The sequence below is a fragment of the Pelecanus crispus genome, chromosome 1, assembly GCF_030463565.1.
Source record: "Pelecanus crispus isolate bPelCri1 chromosome 1, bPelCri1.pri, whole genome shotgun sequence".
In the NCBI taxonomy this organism is placed as follows: domain Eukaryota; kingdom Metazoa; phylum Chordata; class Aves; order Pelecaniformes; family Pelecanidae; genus Pelecanus; species Pelecanus crispus.
Genome location: NC_134643.1, coordinates 86563426 through 86576138, shown reverse-complemented (window position 1 = coordinate 86576138; position 12713 = coordinate 86563426). Strand labels below are relative to the sequence as shown.

The following is a 12713-nucleotide window of genomic DNA, read 5'->3' as shown; positions in this document are numbered from 1 at the left end:
GTAAGGCTCTATCCTGGCACAGCAACAGGTTTGGATCCTGCTTATACAAACCACCTGCAGCTTAGAGGGGGAAAGAGAAAGAGAGACAGACACACACCCACACAGCACAGAACCTTTTTCATTGGTCTAATACTGTATTTTCCCTTCTATAGGAAATCAGTATTTATTAAGCAAAACCAATGCAAGAAGAGGACATTCTCTGTGTGCCCCAAGAAAAAGCAGAAAGCTCTGCTCAAGGAGACAAAGGAAATCACAGCTCTTCACAGTCTTCCATTCCTGTGTCTTCTTCTTGGAGAACTCAACCTCTTTTCAGCCAGTGCCTGCTGGACACATGCAGGGAGAAGAGAACACAAGAGCCCAGAATGAGGGTCGCTCCGTCACACACTTACTGCTGCAGCTTCACAAATTCGATAATGGTCCTCGCATCGGATATCATTCCAGTTGTGTATTTCTGAATTGATACTGGTATGGATTCCACTGCACATCTCAGCAGACACATTACTTGGTTCCCCTTTCCGCCAGAACCTGAGATAGAGACAGAGTGTTACTCCCCAGCGTACCCCGTAGAGCACTGCTGGAAAAGGTCCCAGCAGGATGCAAGGCTTGGAGGGGAGAGAGAAAAATTCCAGATGCCGATTCACGGACAGAAGCACTACCCTTCCTCCTGCTCCGCTATCCCACTGGCACCAGTCTCATGGGGAAACCTGCCTTCTTCCTACAGCCAACACAACAGGGACCTGCTCAGTCCTGGTCGGGGGAGCTGCTCACCACCGCTCACCCCATGCGCTTCACACCCAGCAGAGGCATGTGTCTGCCTCCAGGGCAAGCTTGTCCTCCAGACTGCGGCGCAACAAGGACAGCCCTGGTGATCTCCCCCTGTGCCCCACCTCTTCCATAGCATCACAGCACTGGCCTGTGCATACACGTGCACATGTGCATGGTGGAGGCAGTATGGAGGTCAGGCAAGGCTGGTCATCCTGCTGGCAAGATACAGCTGCTTCTGTGCCTGCAGCATTGATGGCCGTGTCACAGGTAGTCAACTAACAACCACTAGCCAGCATGGATGGGGCCGTGCAAACCTGGTGTCATACACAGCCCTCTCCTGCTCCATCATTGTCCTCTCACAGGGATTTGTCTCGCCTCCCTCTCATGCACCAACAGACACCCCCACATCTCTCCTACTCTCTTGCACTACCAGGAGCCGCACTAAACACTCTCCATCTGGGGATACTCACGCTGCCATCTCATTATACGGAGTCTTGTCCACCCACTGCCACTGGCCCAGAAGCTGTGCCCTCAGACCGATGTAGTAATTCACTGCTCTTGCGATTTTTTGTAGCTCCTTAGTGAGGAAATCCTGGAAATCAGGGAGAGTGCAATGTCCATGAGGTGCAGGACTGAGCAGAGGGAGGCGGCAGGGGTCCCTGTGGGGTGGGGCTGGTGGCAGAGGGGAGCTGGTGCTGAAGGCATGCAGAAAGGACATCCCCCTCCCCCGCAGGAGCAAGGGGGGACTCTGAGTCCCCTCCAGGGCCTGGCACCGTGTCTCTGGCTGCTGTGCCCCTCTCTCAGCCCTGCACGTACCTGCTCTGCTCTGGTGTTGATCACCACCAGGTGGGAGCCCATCCCAGTGCAGTTCTGCTCACTCTCAGGCCACCCCATCAGATCATCTGACAGGTAATAGCAGCTGTTTTGAAAGTGTTTCCAGCCCCTCGGGCAGCACACCCAGCCTCGCCCTGTGTGGGGAGAGACCACAGAGACGAATGCTAATAACAAGAGAGATGGTGAGTGCAAGGCTCCCAGTTCTCCAGGGACAATGCTCATGTTCTCCTCAGGTCAATTTCCTGACAGAAAGGGCTTGAAAAAACAAGGATAGTACAGATATTTCTTCCAATTGCTTTGGGGTATGACCAGTGACATCTTGTGTACAAAAATCCACGGTAATCCTTGAAAGATGATCTCAAGGTCTTGACACAGACAAAGTTATTTTGGTGGTCTGGTTTGGCTTCTCCTTGTACAGTCGCCTTGAGGCCTTTAGCCCCAGGGAACAGGGAATATTGCTTCTTTCCCTGACTAGAGCTGCACTTTTACTGTTGCTCCATTGTTAACCTCCCCTGTGTGGCTGTATGCTGTCCCTTTTGTTTTGCCAGTGTTCACAGCCACCCTGCCCTCCAGGACATCAGTAACATGGCCCTCTCCTCCCCCTAAGCTGTTAGCAGGAAAGCCTTGTTCTCCCCACCTCTCTCCTCTGGAGTCTCCAGAGTCTGCTCCCACTGCTGCCTGCTGTCATAGCAGACCCCCGCATTCATTGGCCCCATCCCAAAGACCCCCTGCACCCCTGCCAGCACTACTGACCTTTGCCTTGCGGCACCGCCAAGACGCACTGCCACTCCATGAATTTCTGCTGCAGGGCTGTGGGCTGGTCACCGCTACGGGAGCAGGGAACGACTGGACAGGGAGAGGAAAGGCGGCAGCGTTACCCTTCCCTCACGGCTCCTCACACACCATCTCTGGCCTTCACTCTTCTTTCCCCATTTCCCCACCAAGCACTGTCTCAGCATCGCCTCTCCTCGGGCTGTCTCTTTCCATTGCACAAGAGGTAACTGCCACCCTCTCAGCAAAGGCAGCAGGCATTTCTGCTCCCAGCATCCCACAGTTGCCCGCAAGGTCTCCTCCGCCCACTGACTGACAACATCTAGCCAGGATGACCTGGCCAACCAAGCCAGAGAAGCCAAGCAGTGCCTGGTGGCCATAGCCAGCCTGCGGTTTGTCAGCAGTCTGTCCCAGCACCCAGCAGCTACCATCAGGCCCCCTCGGGAGCTGTGGAGCTGAAGGTGTGGGGTTAGTGGATCCCTGGTCCAAGGCTCTGAGAAAACTGGCCCGAACAAGTGGTATGGCTGCCTTCCCAGGCAGAAAGAGACAATCTTCTGTGCCAGAGAGCAGAAGGACCACTGGAAGGACATCACACTGAGGACATGCCAGACGGGGTGGGATTGATTCCACCCAACCACAGGCATTTACCATGTAGATACCTACAGCCAAGCTGCCTGTCTAACTCTCTTTACCATCAGTGAATTAAAAGCAGCACTTCAGTGGCACAGTTTGTCTCTTCCTAAGACAGACATCAACAGTACTTTGGATGAGTAACACAGTACATGGGTCTACTTCAGCAGCAGCAAAAGTCAGTCCAGGCGAAGGCAATCACATACAGCTAGAGCTGCTGAAACCAGCGTGGAAGGCACACTCCTAGGACTTACTAGCCAGTTTATGGGGAATAATACAGTGGTGGTGACAGCTGTCAGCAGGCCACATCCACAACCGGAAGGACTTATCACTAACTCAAACACTCAGGGATATTGACTGGAAGCTGATCAGGGTCTGCTCAGTAATACAGATGCCTATGTTTATCAACCGTTTCATTTGGAAATATCGTTACTAGTGAGGAGGGCAGAGTAATCATAGTGGCCTCCGTGACTGATGAGTGAATTCCTATAATGGAAGAAGGCTCAGAGGTGATGGGCAAGGGCGATGCGTGGCTGAGCACACCTGTTGCAAAGAAAAGTGACCTTATCTCAACACAAAGGGGACCAGGGGGTGGCCTTTGTTCTAGTTCAGGTGAGTGAATTGACCAGCTGTGTAATTCTCCATCCCTCTAAAGATCAAAAAGAGGGCAATGTCTTCCTAAGATAGCCAGACGGGCATGGGGCGAGCGTGTACGTGGCTCAGCCCAAAATAGCATAAAAACCTGAATGTTTAAAAAAAACATGTCTGAAGAAAGCAATGGGCCTGAGCTGGCTTTAGCCCACGTATTCGTTCTGGGTCACTGGGGACTTGACATTGAGCGTATTGCAGAGACTGGTAATGAGAATCACATTTGGATTGTGATTCAAGCGTGCATTGCAATTGCTACCCTCTGCTATGTGCAGTTTGTACCTGTGTTTTTATTTAAATGCATTGGTGTATCACTCTGCTAAGTCAAAATCCTATGTAACATCAACTAACTCGGATAAGTAAATTTGCCATTAAAGATTAAACCTGCCATGTGTGGAATATCTAAAAGAACCTGGCCAGACAGTATTAGACTCTAACAGCCTAGCCTAAACCTCACCAACCATTTAACAGAGTATTGTGAAAAATTACACATTTGGGAACAAAGCAATACAAGCTTCTGGGACTTGGGAACTAATGACAGCAAAAGGAAGGGCAGCTATTTTGCCTGACAACATGCCTTCTTCCAGAATCCATCATCTTTATTGAAAATTTGTGCAAACATGCCATGAATGATCCTTAGCAGAAAATGAGAATGAAACAGTGATCACAATCTCCACAAACTGCATGTGCAAGAATCACTTTTAATGAATTAGTCTAGTAGAATGAGTTAACACTAAAAAGGTGTGAGAGTTTGCACTGCACAGTTAATCCTGGAGATGCCAGGACTAACTGTGAAAATCTGTTTTCTCCATTAGGACATGGAGTGCGTCAAAGCACCTTAGAGAGCTCAAGTGTAGGTCCAGTTGCCTGTATAGACACTTGTGCTGTCATCTCCAGGCTTCTTCCCTTCTGCTGAATGTAATTAAGTTCTTTTTGTGTTGTATGCAGGTAGAGAACTTTTCCGTGGTTCCAAAGAGGCTCTGCAAGATGGAGATGTACAATCTGGGAACACTGAAAAGGCCTCAGGGTAAACAGTGGAAGATTTGGGGGACGTATGCAGACATGTACAAAGTCAGGGCAGAAAAGCCTGAGACCTTACAGAAAGCCCAAGCAACCCTGAAATTCTGAAGATGGCCATGCTTCAAGTAGGGCGTTAGACTAGAGACCTCCAGAAGTCCCTTCCCACCTAACTCTTTCTGACACTCTAAGAAAAAGGATGTGTACAACAGAAACATCTGGCATAATGCTGTAGTAGTCCTAGCTTCTGCATACCAGCTGGCCAAAGCATCTGGTACGGCTGGCTTGCAAGAGACAAGTTTGTCTCATGTCACAACTGTACCCCTAAATCCCCAATGTTTAAGTAATCAGGAAAGACTTGGCTCCTAAACATACCTTTCAGATATTCAACATTCAGGTTTTCGGAGCCCAAATGTTGGCACTTGCATCCTTTCTCAAGACAAAACAGTTCCTGAGTAAAAGCCCCCTCCTGGTTGGAAGATCATAGAATGCTTTGGGTTGGAAGGGACCTTGAGAGATCATCGAGCCCAACCCCCCTGCAGTGAGCAGGGATTGAACCTGTGAACTTGGTGTTATTAGCACCATGTTCTAACCAACTGAGCTAACCTGGCTGGTCTGATGTTTCCCTCTGGGCTCTGATTTCTCTGCTTTTCTCCCAGCACTTCCCCCAGACCTCACTCCTGCAAGCAGCCTGCAGATACTCACCAAGGAGAGCAGGAATGAGGGCAATGCACACCAAGAGGAGCAGCAGTGAGATCAGCCACGGGAGCCAAGGCGGGTATTTCTGGGGATGGTGCTCATGCCTCTTCGTCTCAGGAGGTACTAAGAGGAACACACCAAAGACAACACCACAGTTAACTATGCTTCAGTCAGGCCGCATACCAAGGATGTACAACTCAAGGGAGAGATGCTCAAAAAAAATGCAGTTTAATTTCTGATGTGGAAGTTATACAGTTTGGGAGAGGGGCAGACTGGGACAGAGCAGAGGACCTCTGTGGTTTCTGGGGAAGGTCAGGTTCAGTGACACTGTTCACAGCCCCAGCCCCACTGGTGAGCTAGCAATGCTAATTGCTGGCATTTGCGGGTGAGGCCTTCACATGGCCTCAAAATCTGGAGTGAAACCATGTCTTTCTAAATTGAGCCCAGAGCTGCCAAATACAACATTGTTCTATCTGATACTTGAGCCATTCACACGAAGATTTAATGTTGACTTCTCCCTAGAAAACTTTTTATGCCTGTTTCAGTTCCTCCTTAGCTTTTTGGACTTTCTGTGTAGAAGAAGGTTGGTGTAAGCCGAATGAAGGCAGGAGACAAAAAATGTGCAAAGCAATGATGGCACAGAATCACTGGAAGAGAAAAAAAAATTTTTTTTTTTCCTTCCATCTCTGCTTTCCAAGCCAGGGTTCAGAGATTTGCTGTAGTAAAACTAGGCTGTGCTAGGCTGGGTGCCTGGGGAGAACAGAGGGCTGTGTCCAGCAGCCTGAGTAAAGTATACCAATCAGATTCAGACTTGCCAAGGCCTGATTTTTGTCTAGAGGGATACTGCCAGTCCTGAGGAGGTTTGGAAGCAGGCAGGAGAATGGGTCTCACAAAGCAGAAGCAAACATTTGTTAGGAGACTGTTCTAGGTTGTGGCAGGTACACAAGCCAGGGCAAACAGGAGGGTAAGGAGACAGCAGCAGTCACTACAGGACAGGAGTAAAGAAGTTTTGAGAGAGACTGACAATAGTAACAAGCTTTAGAGAGACCTCATTCATTGTTCAGCACAAAACTCCCAAGTCTGCCAGCAGTCATGTGTGCCTCCCAGTCATGCCTAGTGAGCAAGACTTCCACAAACCTGCTGTTTGGGGAAGCCCTCTGACTACTTCCCAAAAGTTTGGGGGAGGCTATTACAGCGGGGCAAAAAGCATCATCTTTCATTATCAGAAGAGAAAACATTCATAGACAGAAAAGATCCATATTTCCCTGGGCAAATCATGTTTTTCTAGACAGAGCTTCTGTCTGTAGTGAAAACAAGGACCTGGATCCTGATCTGGAGTCTGGCCACCTATTTCAGACAATAGATCTGACCAGTCCACATGATTTTTTGATGTGCTGCATGTCCACAGATTGACTGTTCAACCTGTTCCCAGCTAGATCTGTGTATCCCACACTCACACACAGGTGACACAGAGACCACTGCCGGTATGCATGCACCTCACCAACACAACTGAAGTGCAGTAGGTTTTGTGTGTACTCAGTGGGTTAATCTCCTTGCAAAATGCTTCCTACAGTTAGTCTGCATGCTTGCAATGTGTCATCATGTTTTGAAGTAAGAGTGTCAAGGAATGTCTACAAGAGGAGAGGTGGGAATCTTTAGGTGGCTGGAGTTGCAACATGAACAGAGATGACTACTGGGAGCACAAACAGTAGGTTTCAAGTGAGCGTTCAGTAAGGAACATATTTGAGCTCCCTTGGTCCCCTGGTTGCTCATGCAGTGGTAGACAACTCTTTTTTCTCACCAGTTTGTCAAGACCAGGTAGGAACCAGAGTCACAGAAAGAAAAGTCTCCATTCCCTGTTCTTCAGCCCCACCCGTGCTTCAAGGTCCCCTTCTCTTGAATAACCCACCCATTCCTTACCTTCGACCACTGCAGCCGGTGATGCATTCTTGAACTTCACCTCAGCATACGTGATTTCTGATGCCATTTAATCACAGTGTGATCACTGATTCCTGTCCTTTGTTTTGCTACATAAAAGGTGGTCCTTTTTGGTCCCTGGTTTCAGAGGGAGACACCAATAAGTTACTGAGCCTTTCCCATCTGCTCATTCACCCTCTGTCTGTCAGAGAAGGCTGTGCTGAACACTGGAAGCACTGACGATAACCTGAGAATTCCTAGGAGCTCTGAAATGCTCTGAACCAATCTTCAGTTTCTTAGCCCAGGAAATCAGCCCCAGCACTATGGAAACTTCTGAGAGAGAAAAGAAAAATGAGAACCTAACAACTGAAAAGGAAGTTGCACTCCTTCCCCATACCACATTCTTGGCTGATAGGTTTCCTTTTTAAGATCTCTTGTTTTTTTCTTTTTTCACCCTTTTTTTTTCTCTCTCTCTCCTTCCCTTATCTTCATGCCTTTCTTTGTCTATTAGTAATTCTGCCATTGCTCTTAGGTTTGCAGCTATCATGGGTCTTAGCCCGGTTTAACCTGCAGCACAGACCAACACAAAATGCATTCTGCCCTCACTTGTCTCTTGTGGTTAAGCTGCGTTTGCTACATCAAATATCCCATGCTGTGTCTCATCCTGGGAAGTCAGCCCCAGTTGGCAGCTAGCACTGGAAAAAATCTCAAATGAGGAACTGTTCCTGTAGAAGTGAGACTGGGGAGTTGCAGCCTTCCATAGGCAGAGGAATAGAAATAATCATAAGTTTGATATATCCAAGGAGAAACAGAGAAGGATGAGGCCAGGATCAGGAAGGAGAACAAGCAAACTGGAATAAAAAAAAATGGTGTTGATGGTTTGAGAGGTTATTGGGAAGAGCACACGCAGAGACATCTCTATCACAACCTGATTTACAGCCTGTGGAAGTTCAGAGCAGTGCTTGCTTCAGGGAGTCAGGCTCCATTTCTGAGGCTGAAAAGGGATGGTTTATATTTTTTGCTCCAAAACTGTCATTTATCTCCCTTTTCTGCTTTCTGGTAAAGGCCTCTGATATTACCTTGGGGAAAATGTCAGACTACTGTTCAGTCCGATTTCAAGCTGGGGCAGACGTTGAAAGGAGACAATTAAGGGAAATGACTGCTGAGATACATGCTGGATCAGAAAGACTTTTGAGAAGAAATGCCAATGAGCCAGGATACCCTGGAGAAAAAGGATGAGAAGGATTCAGTCAGCAGATAGAACTCAGGAATCACAGAATGGTTTGGGTTGGAAGGGACCTTCAAAGATAATCTAGTCCAACCCCCCTGCCATGGGCAGAGACATCTTCCACTAGATCAGGTTGCTCAAAGCCCTGTCCAACCTGACTTTGAACACTTCCAATGATGGTGCATTGACAACTTCTCTGGACAACCTGTTCCAGTGTCTCACCACCCCCATCGTAAAGAATTTCTTCCTTACATCTAATCTAGATTTAGCTTCTTTCAATTTAAAATCTTTGCCCCTTGTCCAGTCACTACAGGTACTGGTAAGAAGTCTCTCTCCATCTTTCTTATAAGCAACCCTCTAAGTATTGAAAAGCCACAATAAGGTCTCCAAAAGAACGAGAAGGAGGAAGCTTTGCTTGGTTAGTTTGGCTAGCTGGAATTTCCTCAAGGCAGACCAGAATGGCACACTAGCAGCATATCCAGGGAGCTAGCACAGAGCATACACAGGGCAGAGTTGGAGTCGAGATAGGACAGTGCAAGGAAGAACACACATTAGACAACAGAGGAGAACAATGTGGCAGAAGATAAAGGGCAGGGAGGGATGTGGTGGACATCTGAACGCAGATTATGGAGAACTGCCCCTAAACAGAATGGGGCATATGTAGCTGGATTTCTTTACCAAGGAGCCTCCTCATGTCTCGTGTGCACTGAGCTGGCTTCACTTCTCCTTTGTAAGTTGTGGGCAGAGGGTGACTTTTATACAAGAAGAGCAGCTGCAGGACAGAAGCCTGGTCCCTTGAGAAGATGCATGCTGCCTTTCTTTCCAACATCCTTCCAGCACTTCTCCTTTGTCTTCAGGCTTGGCCCTCTCACTGGAATTAAGGCTCCCTAAGTGTTTGCTGAAACCTAGTTATGCCATCAAATTTCATGCTGAGATTTCAGTCAGAGTAATCCTCTGCATGCTTCCCCCCTGTCCCCAGCCAATCAAGCCACAAGAGACTCACAGTCCCATGGGGAAAAAGCTTACTTCCTGGTAGGGTTTCAAACTTTCCACTGTGAGGAAATGGGAAATACAATCAGCAGAGAGAGAAGGAAGTCACAGTGTAGCTTCATGAGCTTTTTGCCATTGAAGGCCATCTCCAAACACAGCTAGGGATTTCAAATGCAAATTCAGGATCTAGCTGCTGATTTTTTTAGAATACACTAGATTGCGCTCAAACATCAGGAGACAGCTCAATTCTTCCTTCTCAGCCATCAGAGCTTGCAGTCAAAATTCAACCCTGAACCATACTTCCATACAATACTATGCTGCGCTCTTGTTCAACAACAGTGAGGTGATCCTCCTGAGGGTAAAATTTGTGCTTTGAATTTCATATGCACTGATGACATGTAAATGGGTGGGAGATAGGGAGAATTGAGCCCAGCAGTTAGCTGTTGGGCTGAAAATAGGAAAAAAGAAAACCTTGCTTAAAACAAAAAACCCCAAAAAACCAAACCCCAAACTTGCACTGTGTTTCCTTGCATTCCTGCTGCTGTTCCTCAGCCACTCCCTCCCTCCTCCACCTGTGTTCTGCCCACCCTATGCAGTACACACTCATCCTCCCACAATACCTGTGTTTCCCCACAGACATCTTTCATCTCAACCCCACTCAGCACTGCCAGGTACCTCCCATGCTCCTAACTCACACGTACCTCACAAGCCCTAGCTCCTTCCTAGGACTCGTATATTTGCTCACCACAACAGTCTTGCTTTCCCTCCTTACTCATGCTCCAGCTGCTGCCTTTAGGTGGTTGCTCTGCAAGCTGTGCAGGCACCATTTGGCTAGCTGACCCAAACAGAAGGCAGCAGAGGCACTAACGCTCTTTCTCCCCTACCTGTCAATGAAGTTTGAGTAAGGTAGTATCTGCAAGACTTTCATCTCACAGCCAGTTTCGCCCAATTTAGCAAGCAGGTCCATGTAACAGCAGAGGAGACAGCACGATTGCATGTGCTTTACTTCTTTTGAAAATCAAGCTGAACCAGTTGACTTAAAATTGAATCCACAAGCAAAGAGAAGGACTTGAATCCTAAAGTTGTGACCCCACACATTCCAAAAAATATCCCCTTTTGAAGTTGAGCACAGCTGTGGTGGAAGCTGCAGGGAAGTGAGACACTTGTAACAAGCCAGTCATAATGGAGAGGAGCAGCTGAGGGAATTCAGTCATCACAGGTGGCACGGAGGTTACACAGGGACATCACATTGTCAGCCCAAAGCCAATACCTAGCACCTCTTTAGAAGATTTGACAAAAGGCAAAAAGAAGCTGACATGGCTAAAATATCAAGCCAAAGAGATTATCAGTATGCATTCTTCAACAAGCTGACCTTGCATTCAAATGAGGAAAATTGAAATGATCATGACCTCAATTAAGTGTAAAACCACAATAAAGCAAAGGTAAGAAAGAGTCTAAAAAACAACTAGCAGAAGCCATCAGAACTAGTAATAAATCCTTTCCTACAGATACCAAAAGCAGGAACCTTTTCACAAGCTTTGAGGACAACTGAAGAGCAGAGTATAAAAGAAGCAGTCAGAGAGAACAAGGACATTGAAACAAAACTAAATTAACTATTTGTGAGCATGGAAGAAACTGGAGAAATTATCACAAAAGAACCCTGTTTTGTGGGGGACTAAACCAAAGGACCTGTCCAAAATAAAAGTGATTGTGTAAAAGGTATGGAATTAGCAAGTCTGGGCAAGATAGTCCCAGGGGTTCCCAAGAAACTCGGGGCTGAAACAGTTGCTAATAGCTGTGGGTGGCCTCTTGCCTTAAATTGCCTTTTAATCACCAAATCACAGGATGGCAAGGAATATAGCAAAGAAGGAGGAGGGGAGAAGTCCAGGGAGATTTAGGAACCTAAGGGTTTGACATCTGTAGTGACCAAGTTAATAGAAATTATAACAAAAGAATAAAATTAATGGACATGTGTATAAGTATGATGTACTTTGGGAGGAGTCACTATACCTCTTGTAGTTCTTAGGAGTCAATAATCATATGCATGAGAATAATCCAGCTACCTGTGAAGTTCCTCAGCAAACACTTCTAAGGTAAGTGGGCAGCCATAGGATAAGGCAGCAGATCTTTTCATGGTAAGCGGACAGGAAAGGTGGGTAGGAATTAATGGTCAGTTCCCTCAGCGGATGGAAAGCACCCACAGAACTCTACCATATCTGTAACAGGACCCTCACTGCCCGCTGATAGGACAGTCCTGCCATCACCTGCTCTTATGGCACCTCTAGCTAGCACAGTCCTCCAGGTCACTCAGATAAAGACAGCCTAAACCCATTCCTGGCTTTTTGTCCCTGCACCTGGGTGATGGGAGCATCAGAAGTGAATGCACTCCACCCTCTTGGTCTTCCTTCTCCACATCACCTTGCTCCTCTCCTAGGGATTAAGGCAGAATTGGCCATGGAGGTAATAAAGGGAGAGCAGAGTCCTCGCAGCCAACAGAAGAGCGTAACAAGGCACTGAAGCATGGGGAATGAGGCCCCAAGGCCTGGCACTGAGTGGTTAGTAAGGGATGGCAGATGTCTGATTGAAGGGATTCATGGAGCAAGAACTCCTTGGGAGCTCATGAGGGATTTGGCTGGTTAGAGGGAATCTAGCAATAAGTGATCCCACTGCATACCCTGCTGCAAGGAACTGGCTAGGGAAGCGGGGGCAGGATGCTGTAGTTTTCACTGCAGGAGCTGAGTTCCCTCAGCTCTAGGGAACAGTGTGAGAGCACTGCAGCCTTCTGGGACCTGAGAGAAAAGCATCCTGTGCCCTTCTCATGCATGGCTGACAACACTGGCCAGAGCTGCAGGAAGAAGAGACCTCTTTTGGAAGGCAGTCACCCCTGCTGATGACAGAAGTTGAACCAGAGTACCATACAGACTCACTAGGAGACCTAGGAAGAAATGGGTTATAGAGAGCTGTGAAAGCTCAGAGAAAAGGACATTTGAGTATCCAGGGGTGAAAGGGAAACAGAGAAAAACTGAACGGAGAGCGAGAAAGGGAGGTGAGAGCCAAGAGTAGGAGGGATAAAACAGGCTCTGGCACTACAAAGCCACACTAACTTCTGGCAGGTGGCAGCACATCACCAGAGGCAGGCCTGGGTCAGCAGCAACACTCTGTGTCCTGAACAAAACCACCTAGAGTGGCACTCTAGCACTTTGACAGAGCCCAG

At 47.8% G+C, this 12713-nt stretch overlaps 1 protein-coding gene across 1 annotated transcript in view; it reads right to left on the bottom strand.

Moving 5' to 3' along the window:
- Positions 1–264: 264 nt before the first annotated feature.
- The window catches only part of LOC142594084 (C-type lectin domain family 6 member A-like), a 22664-nt gene continuing 10215 nt past the window's right edge, over positions 265–12713 (bottom strand). Inside the window, exons 2-7 of the mRNA XM_075714788.1 lie at positions 7285–7419; positions 5371–5487; positions 2353–2445; positions 1582–1733; positions 1236–1357; positions 265–525 (exon numbers count right to left, since the gene is read on the bottom strand). Of these exons, the coding sequence (XP_075570903.1) occupies positions 378–525; positions 1236–1357; positions 1582–1733; positions 2353–2445; positions 5371–5487; positions 7285–7351 (699 nt within the window). The 5' untranslated portion in view covers positions 7352–7419 and the 3' untranslated portion in view covers positions 265–377. The remainder of the gene's footprint in view (positions 526–1235; positions 1358–1581; positions 1734–2352; positions 2446–5370; positions 5488–7284; positions 7420–12713) is intronic.